The sequence below is a fragment of the Equus caballus genome, chromosome 1 (assembly GCF_041296265.1).
Source record: "Equus caballus isolate H_3958 breed thoroughbred chromosome 1, TB-T2T, whole genome shotgun sequence".
NCBI classification, from domain to species: domain Eukaryota; kingdom Metazoa; phylum Chordata; class Mammalia; order Perissodactyla; family Equidae; genus Equus; species Equus caballus.
Window position 1 is genome coordinate 193,606,634 of NC_091684.1, and position 19,698 is coordinate 193,626,331.

The window sequence follows — 19,698 nt, forward strand, 5'->3', positions numbered from 1 at the left end:
ATGGTGACAACCACCACCACAGCGTCTGTTTTTGGGAAGAGAATGACCCAATCAGTATAAAACGAATTCCACGTCTTGTGAGAGACTGTCAATTAAACATATAATCCACATTTATAAACATATTTAAAGGACTTCCTACTTGCAGAATATCGAGAGTGAACTTTTTGCATGTGAACCCAATACAGACACTATTTATTTAATCTTTTAGAGCCTCGGTTTCCTCATCTGTGAAACGCCAAAAGAAATAAGAAAAACTGGGAAATTAAAAAGAGCAAGACTTTGCCAGAGTATTAATTCTGCCTTTTTTGGGCAGAGCCTCTTTCTTCCCCCTCTGCTCCGAGAGACCTCCATTTCCTCCCATCTCCACCACCAGTAACTTACCTTGAGGAAGTCAAGTTTCTCCCAGCCTCCATCTCTCTATCACTAGACTCCTAGAGAGAGTTCCAGGAGAAAGGTCCCTGCCATAGCCCCGACCTGACCATCACCTTAGTCAAGAAGGCGTCCAGGCTCCGCCAGACTCAGCTGTGACTGAGGACCACACTGATGGGCTGGGCTTGGCTTGAGCTCTCTGCATTGCGTATTCCGGAGGGTGAGCTTCACTCTCCAGACAATCGTTGTTGTTGAGCGGCTAGAGGGGGACTATCTCAACAGCATCCCCATTTCTAACGGCGGATGGAGGTAGTTCCCAGGGTGACCTGTGTTCTCCGGGAGCAGAGCCATGTGGGCTTTGATTCTCTAGGGGAGGAGACAAGAATAGGACCTACTGAACAGGAATAGTGGTCAAGCCCACAGACCCTAGCATCATCTTCCAGCCGTCACTTAATGTGTGGGAGTTTATCGTCTCCAAAACTCAGTTGTTTCATCTGTACAATGGGGCTAACGCTTTAAATATTTCGTTAAATGTTATTAACTTCCATTAGAAATTACAGCACATTGGCCAATTACTGCCTTGAACACTGAAGACAGCACTTAACACATTAATTCAACTTTTTCCTAAATATATACTCAAATCAAAAGCTTGACTAACTATAACTTACTGAGAAAACAAAGCTTTCCCTTTCTGAGTTAAGAATTTGAGAAGACGACTCAGAAGCAAACTAAAATCAAGGTCCTAAAATGGTACAAACCTCAACGGGCCAGGCGGGTTTGCCTCCCCCAGCCCCGCCTCCATGCAGACCCGGCCCACTTCCGGCTGCCCCACCCACCCTCTGACACTGGGACCCCGCCCCCTCTGCCCAGTCCCGACCCCCGCACCTGATCCCCGTTTCCATTGGGTGAATCTGGACGCTGTAAACACACCCGACACACGCACGTTTGGCAGGGGCGGCTTCGCGCCTGCGCAGCAGCGCCGCCGGGCCGCCGGGGACTGGGGCCGGGGGGAGGGGGGCGGAGGTCAGGCGGAATCTTCCTCCGTAATAAGCAGCTACGCGCCCCGCGGTCCTGGCTCCGCGGGTCCGCTCGGATCGGGCCTGGGCGCTGGCGCGGCGGTGGGTCCCGCCGCGGCGGGCGCGATGGAGGCCGTGCCGGAGCCCAGCACTCCCGCCGGGGGAGGCCGAGAGCGCCGGCGGTGCTCGTAGATGCGGCGGCGGCGGCGGCGGCGGCACGGGCTCTCCATGAGCGAGCGGCGGCGACGGGGGCGGCGGCACCGGCAGTTTTCGGTCCCCGGGGAGGTAGGAGGACTTGGCTTCCTGGGGGACGAGACTGGCCGGTGCGGGGTCGCCCCTCGCGCGCACTCCCAGGCGCGGGCGGCGTCTCGCCGGCTCCGGGTCCGGGGGCCGCGCTCGGTACCGGGCCTTCCCGGCGCGGCGGGCCGGGCGGGGGCGTGGCCGGAGCGCGGGGACCGCGGAGGTCCTGCCCCGAGCCCGCGCCGCCGGGCGGGGCAGCGCGCGGCCGGCTCCGGGCGATGTCGGGGCGCTGACTCGAGGGGGGCACCCTCGGGACCCCCCGAGCCCTTGGGAGTCCGGCTGTCGGCGCCTTGGGCAGGTGGTCTGGCGCTCACGACCAGCCTGGAGTACAGATCGTCCCCCTTGGCAATGGCTGCGGAGGAAAGGTGTCGTTTTGCCAAAGAAATAGAGGTCGGGGAGTTTTCCAGGTCTCTGCAAACTGGCGGGCCCGCGGGGTGCCTCCTCCGGGGCTCCAGTGCAGCGCCTGAACGGACCGGCTTTCCCACGGTGGGGCGAAAACTTAAGACAGTTTCAAGTAAAGCTCTTTCCAGCCATTTCTCCATCTATCTTAGTAATTTTTTTATTGTACTTTACTCTGGAACAAATCACCACCTTAATGCTGAAACTAGGTTGTGTCCTCTACTGCTTCCAATCCTCTCTACCCGCCCAGTTTCTTTTTTTTTCCCCCAGAAAAAGGCTAAAGAAGTTAGTTTCTTTATAGAGAGAGATATGGATATAAAATTGTCGTTTAATTCTCTTAGAATAGAGCTATTACTTTGAAGACCTATAGTTACTCTTCATTTGATCGTGTCTAAAAGATACTTTACAGCAAAATACTACCAAGATTTACTGTTCCTTTCCAATGCAATATTTAGGAATCTGAATTCAGGCTCTTAATCTTACGACTTTGCTACAAAGTTCTTCAAAATCCAACAGAAATAAACCATGAAGAAAGTTATTTTCATTTTTAAAGTATTTGGATGCCTTATGATTTTTTGAAAGTCTGCTCTGGAAGCATGTCGGTTTCTGTTAAGGAGAAAGTGAGTTTGTGTTTTCCTAGGCTCCTGAGTCGCCACGCCCTCCTGTCCTAAGTGGTTGACTAGGGCCAACATGTTACTGACTATATATAAACATCTACACTTCAGACTAAATATAGTGTTGAATATTTTAGAGTCCACAGTATCTTGCCTCAAGCCGAAAATACTCTGTGAGCGTGGGTTTAATATATCGTAGAACTGAATTTTTAGTCTACTGGTATTGCAGGATCAGTTTGAACTTAATTTCTCACACAAATAGAACACATAGGTCTGCCGTGTTGAGTGCTGGGTTCATGTCATGCGTGGGAGGATGCGGCCCGAGAAAAGACGGAGTAAGACCCTGACCTCGGGCAACTATCTTCTCTGTTCCTATTCCTCACATGCTTCTATTTTTCATGAAAATATACTTTCCCGTAGAGGTAACATATTGGGAAACTCCATGATGTTTTTAGTTTAGACGTATGTTTGTCCCGAGTAACATAAAGCAATTTTTTCAAATCAGTTTCGTTAGCACTTCATTCTTTAATTTCTTTAAATTTTGCCTTATATAATGTACATATGACACAAACATGTTACTAGAATACTGTCAGTGACTTTAAACAAAGTGCATAGCTATCCTCAAGGTTAGCGGAAGGATAGGTGCCAGTTTAAATGGGGAGGACGCCTCAGTTCATTCCCACAACATGCAGAGAGGGCAGTCAGGACACTTTCCAAGTCCTGAATCCGATCTTCACAGCGTGGCCTCTGCAGTTTAAGTTCTAGGATATCTAGCAGGGCGCTAAATTGCAGGTAAAAATCCCAAAATGCATAGAAATGGTTTTTGTATTAGCTGGGCAACTCTTCAGTTAGGTTCTCATGATTGCTTTTCATATGTCTTCTGTCAAAGCTAATTGGCCATTATTCTGAAGCCCAACTAAGAATTCCCGTATTTCAGTTTTATAAGTGGAACCACACATATTAACAAGAAACAGGGAGGAAGAGGTTTACATTATGAATACACCCAACCAAATTTAGATTGTGTCTTTAAATAGCTTTATTTTCATTTAGGAGTTTTTTTATTACAGGGTTTTCCTATATCAAAGATAAAATCTGCAATATAATTAATATAAAGGCCTATCAAATGTCCATTCTCTATATCAAAAAAAGGTTGCATCTTCTTTTTTTGTTGTTTAAGATTTTATTTTTCCTTATTCTCTCAAAAGCCCCCCAGTACATAGTTGTAAATACTTTAGTTGTGGGTCCTTCTAATTGTGGTACGTGGGACGCTGCCTCAACGTGGCCTGATGAGCAGTGCTATGTCCGCGCCCAGGATCAGAACCGGTGAGACCCTGGGCCACTGAAGCAGAGCATGCAAACTTAACCACTCTGCCATGGGGCCGGCCCCTGCAGCTTCTTTTAAAGATTTTTATTTTTCCTTTTTCTCCCCAAAGCCCCCTGATACATAGTTGTGTGTTTTTAGTTGCAGGTCCTTCTAATTGTGGTACGTGGGACGCTGCCTCAACATGACCTGATGAGCGCTGCCATGTCCGCACCCAGGATCCGAACGGGCGAAACCCTGGGTCACCAAAGTGGAGCGCGCAAACTTAACCGCTCTGCCATGGGGCCGGCCCCAGTTGCAGCTTGTTAGATGGTCTGTCCAGAGACCATGCATATTGCCAAAAAAATGGCTCGGCGCTTGAATTGTATTAAATTTTTTTGTTACATCTGGAGGCCATCTAACCAAACAATTTAAATCTTTAGATAGCTTTATTTTCTTTTAAATATATCTCATGCATTTAACGTATGAAGTCACAAATTTACATGTTCTATTTTAAACTTTTAAAACGCAGGATGAAGACACTGTTTGAAGAGATCAAAGCATCAATTAAAAATAACTATAACCAAGATCGCTCATTTTGGAGGCCTGTTCTTCCTTGGGGAGGTGTTTTTACTATCAAAGCTGGCCGCAAAGCAGTGTCCTGTACGCCACTCTATGTTGAAATAAGACTGAAAAATACCTGCACCATAGATGGATTCTTGATGTTATTGTATGTCATTCTTAATGAAAATGAAAATTTCCCCAGGGAACTCTCTCTTCATTTAGGTAGAGAGTTTGTAGACTGTTTTCTTTATTTAATGGACACCTACAGTTTTACAACTGTGAAGCTACTTTGGATTTGGGACAAGATGGAAAAACAGCAATACAAATCTGAAGTTCACAAAGCTTCACTGATAATTGATTTATTTGGGAATGAGCATGACAATTTTACAAAAAATCTCGAAAATCTCATGTCTACCATACAAGAGAGTTACTGTTCCAACTGGCGATGCCCAACTCGAGTGCAGGAAGATCAGCAGCGCACAATTAATATAAAGTAAGTTGTTCTAAATTCTGGTCACTTTTAGCAAAAATAGTTTACTTTTTTAAATGAATGTTGCTATAAATATATATACGGTGAGAGTACTTCTCAAAGTACAGACGCTGTGTAAGTACTTACACGTCGAGCAACCACACAAATGCAGGACTCGCTAGTAGGTCCCACAACAAAAATGTTACTCTCTGTTACATCCAAACATGTTAGAATTTATAAAACCGACGGATAACCATTTCACATGCAAAGGAATGAATTATCCAGTACGCAAAATGTTTACTCTTGCTTTGAATTTACTAATATGACTGTGTAGATAATTAATTCCTTGTGTCACAAACTTAACCTCTCAAAGACAAGTTGTTACTGTATTGGAATGTTTCACCCCCTGAATGGATCTCTGTCAGCTAGGCTAGTTCTCCATGAACAAGAAGATTGAAAGTACTCCTTCATGTCATGTCCAGGGCATAATTATAGACAGAAACCCCAAACTTGGACTCTGAGCACCTGGAGAAGACGAGGATGTGAGGAGCTTTTTCACTGAGTAGGAAGGTGCTGGTAGCCTCTGAGTGTTTTTGGCTTTGAAAGGAAAGGCAGCCCTCCACCCTGGTGAATGACAGGGAGGAAGGCCGACCGAGAAGCCCTGGTGGAGTGCTGGGAAACGCTAAAGCCGCCAGCGGACGTGAGCTGGAGAAGGGATAATTGCCAGGGGAAAAAAAACAGGACAGAAAAACAGACCCAAACACATTGTTGTCAGAAGGTGTATGTGAACCCTGTGGTCCAGAAAAACAGCCTAACAGATTGTTCCCTTTGGGGAATGTACGTCATGTGCCCTAGTTGATTAAATTCACGTTCCTTTGTAGCATGCTTGGTTTAATGGCGTAACATTGTAGCATGCTTGGTTTAATGTCGTAACGTCACGCTACTTATGGAAAGCTGATTTATTGTATTCTTTTTGGAGTCTATCAATTAACTTCTCTCTTGTTCTGAAGTACACTTTGTCAGTTTTCCTGTATTGCTGATGTGATGATGGGGATTTTGAAATCGCTCTCAGGGGAAAAAGTTCTATTACTCTAAATCGTAATGGACTAAAAAGCGTTTGAGAAATTTGTGTTGTTTTTTGAAAACTAGTATCTTTTAATTTGTATCTGTTTTAGAACTGTAATGAAATATTTATAATCTTATATTAATACTAATATTTTATACTTCTCTTAATAAAATATTGTTCATCATACTGTATATAACTTTTTAAAGCTTTTGCCTATTTTTTTAGTCCTGTATTTAAAACAACCTCTGAAGTATGTAGGAAAAAATTTTTAACAGATTGGGTAACTGAGGCCAACAAAGGCTGGAACTTGCATTTAGTCAGGTAACTAATCGGCTGCTCTCCCAATTCTGGATCCTTCCTTCTTCCCCCCGGACCACAATCCCCTATATGGAATCCTCTCGAAAATGTTTTAAAGTAAAACACCTCCATATTTCACGGTCAGTTTACAGAAAGATTTAATGTTCTCGGAAAGCTTCGCGCGTTCATGTTTATTAAGTGCAGCTGGTTTCTATACTATCAGAAATACAAAGATGAATAACACAGGTTATACTTTTATACTTGGCAATTAATTGACCTGTAGAATTTGTTATCCTGATAATGTTTTTACGTGTAAAATATTGAAGCAGTTCTTACCTGCATTTTGCAATTGTTGTAGTCCTCCCCAAGAAATTCCACATGGAAACTTGATACGACTGGCTGTGGATGAGTTATTCTGTTCCAGGATTGAACTGTGTGAAGAGCATGGGTGCGTATATGATAGACATTTATGATGAAGGTATTTCTGTTTTTTTCAATAAAGAAACCTGGGCCAATATGCTCTTTGATGTTAATACTTTATGAAGTAGCAACTCATAAGTATTTAGGAAACAACAGTTTGGGGATCTTAACACCTTCTAGTTTACTGTGCCATCCTATGCTGTGTTGTTCTTATCCAGTGTCACTATGTAGAATGTAATAGTACAGTTAATCGATGAATACAAAACAAATGCCTTTTCTTTTTTTCCCCACTGCTGAGTAGGTACAATAAAACCTTGGTTAACCGGAACCCAGCTAATCGGGACTCTCAATTAACTGGATTTTTTTCTGCACTCCTCATTTAGGAGAAAGAGGTAAATGGCAACCAAAAAATTTAACATAGTAAAAAAATAAAAGTCCAAAAGGGCAGAACATTTTCATCCCAATCTCGTAACAATTTCTGTAGCTACAGTATTGTACAATGAGAATTAATATTTAAAAGGATGAGCTTACAGCTAATTAATCACAAAAGAAGGAAAGACTAAAATATATTCAGTTAATTGTCCTCAAGTCCAGAAAGTGAGGTAATGTATTTTAGCAACAAATACTGAAACAAAATGGTTTTCTGGTTAACTTAGTTTAGTCGATAATGGTTATTAACCAAAATACTGTGTCCTGAGCATTCCGGTTAATCGAGATTTTACTGTATAATTATATTTGTTGCATTCTCATCCCTATGCTTAATACCTGATATACTAAGAAAACAGAATTTGCTTCCTACTGATGGCAAAAGTAAGCAATTACAGAATTTTCTGCGGTCTGAAGAGGGGTGTAAGAGTCACGTCACTCCCCCCTTTGCCATTTTCCCCTTTGCAACCAACTTAGAGAAGGAAAAATGTATCTACAAATGAAAGCTTTTCTATCAGTTCAAAAGACTGTGTGCTTTTGTAAGCTTAGCTAAAAATAGCCAGCTTTTCCTGGAATTTTAAAAGTACCATTTCTTGCATATAGAATCCCACAGCTTATAAACTTGTGGGAATAGGTGTATAAGCTGTTAACAGAGCCACGGCCATTACCCATACCTAAAATAGATAATTATGCTTATTATGAAATTAAGTAATAAAGATAACCCAGAAGTGATAAAAGGCAGCTTTGTCCCAAGTGTAATAAAGTTCATGCCTATTTTCAATTTTAGGTGTGGTGGCTTAAGAGAATTTTCCCAGCGAGTTTTCTGCCACGGGGCACCCCCTTTTGTTGTCCTAAACATGCAGCATTGGAAATCTGAAGATCTGGCATATGTACCCTATTACTTGGATTTATCTGATCACAAGTAGGTATCTTTTTTTGCCTTTTTTTTTAATAAAACTAGTAAAAAATAAATTTATTTTATATTTTTCTGCTATTCTACCATGATTTTGATGAGCCCTTAAGGAAATATTGTTGAAAAACTCATAGCTGTCTGTTTTTTTTATATCTTTATTTATGTGTCCTGAATAAGATCAGAGTCTACTCCAGGGCGCAGTCACTGGCAGTGTGCAGTGGTTGGTGCTTGAACTGTGGGATGGGCAGAACTGGGGTCCAATCCCAGCCCCTCCTTTTACGAGCTGTGTGACCTTGTGCCAGTAACTTAACCAGTTTACACCTCGGTTTTCTTATCTATAAAACAGAGATGACAGTATCTATCTGGTGCCGTTGTGAGGGTTTAATGAGACAGCACATGTCAAGTGTTGAGGAGAGCACCTGGCACATAGTGAACAGCCTGTACATACTGGCTGTTACTGGTATTTCAAGTCGGACCAGTGTGTCACGTGAGGTCATCGTTTAAACATAAAGTGTTACTGTCATCATTACAGATAAAAATATCTGCATGCAAATTAGGACATACAGGATTCTCTTAACTTTCTGCCTTTAAAAGTTTTTTCTGTGTGTTTTCTCTTATTTAATAGAACCATATAGGTTACGAGTTAATCTGTTAAAATATGTTTTCAAAAATTCTTAAATTACATCAATTTTTAAAATTCTTAAACGTTTACTCCAGATTGCCAGTTGTAGTACTTGATTTTTACAGATGGATATCTTTTGCAGGGAATAGAATACAGACAATCTCTGTTTTTTTATTCCATAGTTAAGAATTTAAGGAACATTTGTCTTAAGAACAAAGTCTTGCAGTTTTCTGCTCATGTTGTCGTCTCACCTGCAGGTATCTCTTGGAAGGGGCCACACTCTTTAACAAAGAGGAACATCACTATTCTGCAGCTTTCCAGATCGGTGGACACTGGCTGCACTATGATGGCCTCAGAAATGTGAATTTAATTTTGTTAAATAAACCCCCAGAGTTTCTCCTCTTGTCATCGTTGGTTTATATTCGAGCCACAGAGAAATAAATATCGACTCATGCTAAATGCCATTGTTTTCCCTCCCGCCCATGCTCCCCAGATGAAGGGCTTTTATTGTCTATATACTTGGTATCCAAGGAGATGGTTTAACTACACTAGTTTCAGAGGTGTATTTTCCAGTGATGACCCCAGGTACACGTTTTATATAGAGAATCTATGCAAAATGTTTGTATTTCTTTTTTCTATATCCTGGGTTATTTTTATGCAAGCATATTTTATGTTGAAATAAAATATATCTTGTAGCCTTTGTATTTTTTATTTATATGTACCTCGACGTTTTTTTTTATGATTCTGTCCTTGAATTCAAGAAAATACTTTGTCATTTGAATTCGCAATGTTTCTTTTTGGATATCCAAATAAAACCTGGGTACCAGTGAGTATTTCAGTTTATGTAAATTTAACAGTTCCAAAGGTATCTGACTATGTTTCTTTGCCCTACCTCACTATAGTCCGAAGTGCACTGCTGGATCTCGTATAGATTTGAATGTATGACTTGTAAATGGCTTAGTCTGTTTGACCTGTTGATTTGCCTAATTTCCCTGCAGCAATTTTAAAAAAATGCTTTGGTGAGAATGTTTTTCTGAGTTTGAAGGATTTCTTTATAATGGCGGATTACTTTAACCACTTGCTAAAGTAGTATAAACCTGCCAGCAGATTGTAAGTGTTAACTAAGCTCCTAAGCTTACAGTTTTTATTTGTAATCAAATTATATAACTAATCTAAACACTTACCTTATAATTAAAAGTAATGTAAATTCTCTAATAAAAATCTGTTTTGCAGGTAAGACAACTATAAAAAACATATGAGGCAACTGGATGTTTACTAATGTTGGATTAACAATAGAAATGTACTTTACATATATATTTAAGAGAAAGTGGGTGCCTGGGAATATTTCTTTTCCTAGTAAGTCATATTGGCACAGAGAAAAAAATACTTAAATTTTTGGAGTAATGTCTGCTATCTCCCTTTTAAGTAGTAAGTTGATAGCATGAGGCTTTGATTTCCAATATAAACTACTAGAATTTTATAGTCACCAGAATATTATATTTCTTTTCAAAGACTCTTAAGATCTCTCTTCCTTTTGCAATTTAAAGGAAAAAATTAAGTCAAATCCTCAAGGAAAAATACTTTTTGAAATTGGTCACCATCTGTTTTAGTGTTTGTATTTCAATAAAGAGTTCACCTTAGGGTTGGGGTTGAGATTGAGCGCAATATATTTGGAGATTTTTACATAACAACACAGTGCACTGCTGTATACCGACTTGCTAAGGTTTAATTCAATAAATTGAGTCTTACACTGGCCTGGTGCCATATTGAGATAACTCACTAAAGAGTGGGTACCTGTCAGTACAACGATGCTGGGAAATCCTGACTTTGAGCAAATATTATGAAAATTCCTTTTTTACGTAAGACAAAAAAAAGTGATTGATTTTACCAAAAAATTCACCCCAGGGTTTATTTAAATAGTTCCTCCTGTGTATTTAAATAGGATTGATTTATGGTAAATTTTTCTGGGACACCTTATTATATGACTCGAAGTTTACGAAAACAAATATCAGCATATACACAAATGGTATAGTTAACAGAATTATTCTTGATGAAGATTTATTCTTGTAGGAATTGCACTTTATTTGGAATAATACTAGTTTATCACGAAATAATAACTTACCTACCTCACAGGGTTGTTGTGAGGATTAAGATGTTTGTTAAAACTTTGACTACTTTGAACATGCTAATAAAAAATGTATTTTTTCTACCTCTTTCATGTATAGGCAAGTCTCCCAGATTGTCTCTTACTAATGAACTTTTCAGATCTTTTTTGATGATTATTTAGGCAGTAGCTCATATCAGTAATGGATTTAATGTGTGATGGTATTTAAGGATGCCTTCCGGACCCCAGAGGGTGGGGATTGAAGGATAACAGGTGGTTATTGTTATAGTGGTTGGTTGGTGAAAAGAAGAAATTATCCCCTGCTGACCAGATAGTGAGTAGAAAATGGGTGAAAAGAACGAACTAAACTAGATAATCTGCGGCATGTGAAGGGGAGGATATGGAAGATCCTTCCTAACCTTAAGCCCCCTTGGGCACATGGAATACTGTGGAGGGGAAAGATAGGAGGGAATAATCAGAATATGTTTTTAATCAAAATGCCACAAACCACAACTATACCTACGAGGAGAGCAAGCATGGTTGTAAAACCCTGGCCTCAATCGGGATAAAGAACGAACAAAGCAAGCTCAAGGAGGAGTCGCCAAGTTCTCTGCAGCAAAAGAAACCTTCTCCCCCAACTTAGCAAATAATCTAGTTTAGATTTATCCTTTCAGGTAGCTTTTCATTGTTAATTATTCAAGCTGACTTAATATCTGAGGCCTCGTCAGCTGGATCTGGTCCTGTCAAAGAGGGGACGAAACCAGACAGCTCTGCCTGCACAGGCCTGCTCCCTAGGGTGAAGCCGCGTTCCCTGTCGTTCTCCGAGTGAACGAGCAAGATGCGTGAGCAGGCACCTGCTGTGGCCCACGAAAAAGCTGTCGAGCTGAGCATATCGACAGTCTAGTTTTATAATTAAATGACTTTGTGACATTTAATCATTTGAAAATAATTGTAAGGGACTGTCAGCAGGCAGAAAGAGTAAGCAGTTTGTGTAAACATGAGTGCAAATAGTACCAGTGAACCACAGCCGGAGCAAACAGTGACGTTCTTCTCATCTTCCTTGGTTAATGCACTAACATTCAATATCAGCATCAAATTCTTCTTCTTTAAAAGCTAAAATCACATAGCTTTTGAATTTCATCTTAATGACCTGAGGCCTTACTAATGGGCTCCTACCCAACCCACCCGGCCCAGGGTTCACCTGGACAGCCTTTAATCTCAAATTTAATTTGATCGCAGGGAAAGCATAACCTTTTCCTGTATCCCTGGGAAGTTGGCGAGGAAGGTAGTGGAGAGGCGTCTGTAGCTAGCCCATGTCTGTGTATGCTGATATCTACCTGATGGTGTATATTAGGTTGTTTACCCTCAATGAGCAATCAGTTCATAGTCCATCCACTGTTTTCTCAGTGAGGTCTTCTGCAAGCTATCAAGAGGAATATCACTCGAAAATGAACAAGTGAGCTGCTCCAGCAGGACTCTCAGAAGTGACGTGGAATGGAACAGGAACTTGGGGAGCAAATGAGCTGCGTAGACAAGTTAGCCCTGGTAGAATTAGAAACCCGCTGTTTGTATGCTGACCTATATTTTCATTACTTGCTTTCTCTTTGAATTTTCTGAAGTCTCATTTTTAATATGATTATAAAAGTAAAATATAAATCAGTAACCCCAGAAAAAGTGTGAAGAAGAAAATGATCATGCCTGATCTCTCCAGCCAGTGATAATCATTGGTACATAGTGGTAAAAGCTTTTTGAAAAGTCCAGCATGGATCCATAGTACTGAAGAGAACCAGGAACTAAAGAGCGGGGGCTTTGAAGAAAGAAGTGTATACCCTTGGGGGCCAAGACGGTGGTGAGGGAGGTAATCGGCATGAGAAAACTCGAGAGGAAAGTGCAGCCCTGAAGATAACTGCTGTGGCCACCTGTTCAGACACTTCTTTCTACCCGGACACCTGCCTTCAGGAGTGTCCATCTTCTCAAACCTTCAAGGACTCATTATTTTATTTTATGAAGGATGTCATTTTATGTTCTGCCACCGACATCTCAAAACTAGCATCCCAGGTGTCAGAGCTGGAAAGCGAGACCCTGATGGTATAAAGTGTTTCAAAACAGATACAATGAAGTAGATTTTCTCTGTTTCCCTGTTAACAGAGGAGTATAAAAGAGATTAAAATACACTGGGCATAATTAGCTTGCTTTGAGGGTAGAGTAGGAGAAAGCCGGCTGAAGGAGTTTGTGAAGAGGAGGGAAACAAGCACAGTAAACAGTGCTGCACACCCAGCACATGGGGATTTCAGGGCAGCGGGAGAGGAGAGGGGAGGGCGGAAGGTGGGAAACAGGAGAGCTGACTGTGCTCAGGTCAAGAAGAGACCAGCTTAAGGCTTAGAGAAAATGGCTGGCTGACTAGGGAAATCCTTACCCAAGGAGGGTAAGCTTGATTTGGGGGCTACAAACCAGAACCAGCTAATAGCAGACAGACTTTCTCTGCAGGGTTCATTTAATGGATACTATCTACTGTTTGCTGGTAGAACCAGATATGATTTCTGTGCTGGAGGTGTGCAAAGAAAAGGAGAAGGATGTGTCAGTCAATCAGGACCGTGTGGAGGGAAGTACTGGGCAGGCGAGCACCTCAGGCTGGGAGAGTCCAGAGGGGCCGCTCTGCAGACAATGCTGTGAGGTCTTTGAAACAGGCCTTTCACAGGTGCTGCCCGGCATCCCGGGAGGAGGTCTGTGGAGGAAAGAGACTACAGATTGTCCAACATGAGATTTCAAGGGCAATTGTAAGCTTCCGTTTGTCTCCTCTGCGACCCCCAAAGCCTCACCACCTTTCATTTCCATTAAAAAGCTATAAACATTAAAGATAAAACAAATTTCAAACACCATCAAATTAAAAAGAACTTTATTTAGCTCAAGGATTAATCCACAAGGATTAATAATGTCAAATATTTTCTATTTCTGATAGGAGAGGAAAGGGAGAGGGCCATTGGGATGAGTCCTCTGTAAATACTTGGTGAGTGAGTTGTCGACTGGACCCGTTGGAGGCACAGGGTTGACGATTCCCAACTCTTGCCATTTTCTACATGGACACTAGGTGGTGGCAGCTCCCCAGTATGGACTGTAAAGGAGCTGGAGAGAAAGAACCATGCCTGCGCTTTCTGGCCTTAAAGTATTAACCTATTTTATAACTTGGGTGAGGCAAGGGCCTTTTTCCTTCTGTTCTATGATACTATACACAGTCGTAGCTCGGGGATAACATACACTGGCGACACCTTTGATGAGGTCGGCTATGCTCTCTGCCAACAACAGCCCAGCTCAAACAATGTTTGTAAATTGACTCCTGGGGTTTCTTCATCTACTTCCCTAATTTTCATGGTTTCTGGACTCCTCTCTGCTTTCTTCACCTCTTCTTTTGAAAAGGGCTGGGAATTCCTGTCCCTAGAGAACTTACGGAAATGCCAGAAGACCTGATTCAGGATTGACATTTTTCAACATGGAAGAGGGAATTGATGGGGCCAATGAGGTGGCGTAGTGGTTAAATTCACACCCTACACTCTGGCGCCGGGGTTCAAGGGTTCGGATCCAGAGGGGACCTACACACTGCTCATCAAGTCACGCTGTGGCGGCATCCCACGTACAAAATAGAGGAAGACTGGCACAGATGTTAGCAACAATCTTCCTCACCAAAAGAATAAATTTAAAAAAGATAACGGAATTGCAGACTTCCAAAGTGAATTGTGATGTGTGATCACATCACCACTGGATTCTCTTATCATCAGTTCTCTACATCCGATTCTCCTGCTGTCAAGGAGAGGCCAGAGTACAGCAGTTAAATGCCTAGGCTCTGAAGCCAGATGGCCTGAGTTCAAATTCCAACTCTAACACTGGTTGTACAGTTTTGAGTCTATTACTGAACTCCTCTGTTCCCCAGTTTCCTAACTGTAAAATGGAGATAATAATGGAATATATCTCATACGGTGGCAGTGAGGATTTAATGAATTATTACGTATAGCACTTAGTGCCTGGCACACGATAAGCACATGATATTGTTTATTCCTCTTCAGATATTTTATTAAGAAATAAAATTAGTAGCTAAATAGTGCTGCTGCAGAAAATGAACTAAATTCTGGGTGAATATTTCATGCTTGCTGGCTGAAAACTATCGCTGGTTTTTTGTTTGTTTGGTTTTTTTGGTGAGGAAGATTGGCCCTGAGCTAGCATCTATTGCCAATCTTCCCCTTTTTGCTTGAGGAAGATTGTCACTGAGTTGACATCTTTGCCAATCTTTCTCTATTTTGTATGTGGGATGCCACCACAGCATGGCTTGATGAGCCATGCATAGGTCCACACCTGGGATCCACGCCCATGAACCCTGGGCCACTGAAGCAGAGAACACGAATTTAACCACTACACCACTGGGCTGGCCCCGCATTGCTGGTATTTCTGTGGCAATCACACTCACAGAAAAAAATATAATATTAAAACTAAAAAAAAAAGTTAAACTCATGAATTAATTTTAAATGCAAAACAAATAAAGCAAAAGTAAAAATGTTTTACAGGAAAACATTTTAAAAATGTTAAATATAAAAAGCAAAAATGGAGGAAAGCGAATAGCTTAAATTTTCCTAGATAATAAATAATCATGAAACATCACATCTTGTTGCTCCTCAAAATCGTTTATCCACCAGATACTGTTTTATTACTGATAAAAAATAGTTTATCAGCCATCTGGTTCTAAAACTTTTTGAGACATAGTCCTCTATTCATTGGGAACCACCTATACTATTAGATTCTAGGACCTCTGCCTATTTAAACTTGACTCTCCTCAGGGGACACACAGCATATCCTTCCAAGACTTTCTTCCTGATCAGGACAACAAAAGTGATGGGACCATCCTTATTTAGATCCTACTGTACTCATAAGGGCTTTACAGTGGATTTTCATGTACACCAAAAATAAGAACCTTTTCATTTCTTTAATTATATATATATATATATATTTTTTTTTTTTTTTTTGAGGAAGATTAGCCCTGAGCTAACTACTGCCAATCCTCCTCTTTTTGCTGAGGAAGACTCGCCCTGAGCTAACATCTGTGCCCATCTTCCTCTACTTTATACGTGGGACGCTTACCGCAGCATGGCTTGCCAAGCGGTGCCATGTCTGCACCAAGGATCGGAACCAGCGAACCCTGGGCCACTGAAGTGGAACGCGTGCACTTAACCGCTGTGCCACCAGGCCGGCCCCTAATTATATTTTAATGTTAGGCATAATTTGAGCCAAAAAGAACCTGGGGCCAAGTGTTATCTTTTAATTAGACCCTGAGTAGGTAAACTAATAAAAACAGCCTATATGTATCTTGTCTATTGTTGACGGGCATGCAGAATGGTACAACCTCCTCAGAGAATTGGGCAATGTTACGGACTGTCGGTCTGTGTCTCCCCAACATGCATATACTGAAACTGCAACGGTGAAAGGATTAGGAATTGCCTCCACAACCGATATGGAATAATCTCCAGAATATATTCAGTGAAAAAAAGTTGAAAAACAGTGTTTTTACAATATGCTATCTTTTTTGGTAAGAAAATGGATAATTTTCAAAATGAAACAATGGAACCAACACCTAATAAAAATGATTACCTACAGAGGAATAAAAACGAACAGAGTGGAAGATATGGAAATGCAGACAAATCTGTGAATGCATCTTCTTTTTTTTTTTTCTTTTTTTTGAGGAAGATTAGCCCTAGCTAACTGCTGCTAATCCTCCTCTTTTTGCTGAGGAAGGCTGACCCTGAGCTAACATCTGTGCCCATCTTCCTCTACTTTATATGTGGGACACCTACCACAGCATGGTGTGCCAAGCGGTGCCATGTCCACACCCGGGATCTGAACCAGTGAACCCCGGGCCGCTGAAGCAGAACGTGCGAACTTAACCACTGCGCCACCGGGCCAGCCCCTGTGAATGCATCTTCTCATATAGTTCAACTCTGAGGTCAAGTAAATATTCTATATAATTAAAAAATAAAATTAAATCAAAAAGCACATCCCTAAAAATTAAAGCCTGAACTAAAATAACTCAACTGTACCTTAATCAATTATGCCTTAATCAAATAAAAATATTTCTTTGACTCAAACCAGAGTTTTTATTGTTTATCCTTATGAAATGTATTCTAAGGACAAAATAGAATCACAAAGGACTCAACTGCACCATTGGTCTTACTATTTATACTAGTATTGTTATTTTGAAAGATAAATCAAATAGGTTACTATGTCAATGTTGATAGAAACCAAGATTTTCAGGCTAAGAAAAAAACATTAAAATCCAAGAATTTAAGTAAAAGCCCCTTTTCTCTTTTAAAATAAAAAAGGAGGCATTCCCTGACTCTGCTTATCGAATAGTCCAGCAGCAATAAGGCAGTAGCAGAAAGCGCCACTAGCAAACATCAGGATCTCTACCTACCATTTTCCAGCAAGAAACAAGTATAAAAAAATCCTAAGTTCATGATACTTGATCACCTTTGGAGGTGTCTGGGCACCACTTCACGCTCTAAAGCTTGAGAAAAGAATGACTCGAACACTTCCCCAGCCTTTCCTGAATAGGCCTTATCTCAGGGTAAACAAGTAAGTGCCGAGGCAATGCTGTCCTGTATACAGTTCCGGGGAGTAAATGCAGAAGGAATGGCAGAGGGAGAATGTCACTGTTCTGCAACTACATATAGTAACGGATCCAGCCGTAACATCAATGGCTGCTAAAGCCATCAGGTGAGAGTTTGATGGGGATTGATAATGAAGGCATCAGGTTGACAACCACTGAACCCAAACCTCGGTTAATGTTAGCATCACCAAAGGTGGGATAACCAGACATGACAGTCCTCAGATGTGATACAGGAGGCATACACAGCAGCAACTATGCTCGCCAAAAAAAAAGACCTGAATCTAATCAGCACTGTACAGCCAACCCACCATTTTACAGAAAATTTGAATAGGACAGGAAGTTAAACAATACCACAAAAAAGCAATCAGCCAACTCTAGAATGTGGGACAATTTACCAAAGGATCTCATTTGGTAGCAAGTAAATGGCCTGAAGGAGGGGAGGAGGCAGTGACCGGTAGAGACGGAAAGGGACTTAGAGATCTAACAGTCAAATGCAACATAGAAACCTTATTTAGGTCCTTCTCAACCAACCAAGAAAAAAACTTTTTTGAAACAATCAGGGAAATTTGAATATAGACTGTGTACTAAACATTGTAAAAGTAATCAATTTTTAAGTGTGATTATATCAGTGTGGCTTAGAGTGAAATTTTTAAGTGTCCTTATCACTTAGAGATGTAATCTCAATTATTTACCAGTCATATTATATTGCATGTCTGGGATTCTCTTTAAAATAGTCAGAAAAAAAGTAGAGTGAACAGACGATGTAGGATTAGCAAAATGATTGTTGAACCTGGGTGATAGGTACATGGAGATTCCATTTCTATTAAACAGAAAAAAAAAAGAAAGCCTGGAAGACCTATCAAAACCCACTTGAGCTGTTGTAACACTATCTTCTCACAGAGTTCAACTGTACCCCTAGCCTTGAGTTTGGGCTCTTCATTAGAGCAGCTCCTTGAATCCCATTGTGAGTCCTTTGCCAACCCCTACAATCCACTCCCCACACCACCTTCCAAATCACAGTTGAAACTTCCACTCCCATTACTGCACTGGCCCCAAACAAGAGAACCATCTAGTAATTTTGTTAAAGGACAAACGTCGCACAGCTAGGGCTCTGCCAGAGCTGCACTATTTCTTCTATTCTCCTTCTCTGAAAAAAGAAAAAAAAAAAAGGGGGTCTCTCATTCCTCCAGCAGAGTGGAGAACAGCGCTTGCTACTCCTTTCCACATTCCACCATGTCTCACACACACCAAGCTCTCAACCGCCGGCTGACGGGTTTTCCGACTTCTGGGTAACGTGAAAGCTATCCGCACATGCCTTCGAATTAAGCAGCAGAACTTCAAAGGCATCCACTCAGTCAAGAAATCTTAATTGGGGCTGGCCCCGTGGCCGAGCGGTTAAGTTCGCGCGCTCAGCTGCAGGCGGCCCAGTGTTCCGTTGGTTCAAATCTTGGGCGCGGACACGGCACTGCTCATCAAACCACGCTGAGGCGGCGTCCCACATGCCACAACTAGAAGAACCCACAATGAAGAATATACAACTATGTACCGGGGGGCTTTGGGGAGAAAAAGGAAAAAAAAATAAAAATAAATAAAAAAACACAACTTCAGATAAAATACGGCAAATCTCTACATTTAAAAAAAATCTTAATTATATTAATATGTACTCTCAAGTACATATTTGCATATTTTAAACACAATACTTTAAACACTTCAACGTGTATCTGTTAAGTTTCTACTTCACTCTAGGAGTTGCCCTCATTAAGAATGCAGCCGAGGGATTCTAACCAGGAAACCCGCACTCAAGGCAGCCCCAAATCAACATCCAATGTTTTGCCAATTAAAATATTAAATATCAGGGACATTTACTGGGGAATAGTGGCTCACACAGTAGCACGATATCAAAAAGTTGCTCTTACTGTTACCGAACCTGAAGTGAGTTCGCTCACCCGTTGCGCAGCAAGCCAATCTCTGACACCGGGTGTGGTGGAAGAAAGTAAGAACTTTATTTTTGCACAGCGCTGAGCAAGGAGAGAGGGCAGCTAACGCTCAAATCCCAAACTCCCCGAAAAGCTAAGAGGAAGGGTTTTTATTTGGGGTTTTAGGTAGGGGCGGGGGAGCATATGGCCTTGCTGGTCAGAGCTTTCCCACCAGCCTGTCTTCGGCCTTGAGACTA

At 41.5% G+C, this 19,698-nt stretch overlaps 1 protein-coding gene across 1 annotated transcript; it reads left to right on the plus strand.

The window, feature by feature from the left end:
- The first annotated feature begins 1,529 nt into the window (after positions 1-1,529).
- C1H14orf28 (chromosome 1 C14orf28 homolog) lies at positions 1,530-10,997 on the plus strand. The gene is made up of 5 exons (XM_023624474.2): positions 1,530-1,670; positions 4,531-5,055; positions 6,753-6,842; positions 8,028-8,162; positions 9,033-10,997. The coding sequence occupies exons 2-5, from the start codon at positions 4,532-4,534 to the stop codon at positions 9,214-9,216; spliced, it is 933 nt and encodes a 310-aa protein (XP_023480242.1). The 5' UTR covers positions 1,530-1,670; position 4,531; the 3' UTR covers positions 9,217-10,997.
- Positions 10,998-19,698: the final 8,701 nt, after the last annotated feature.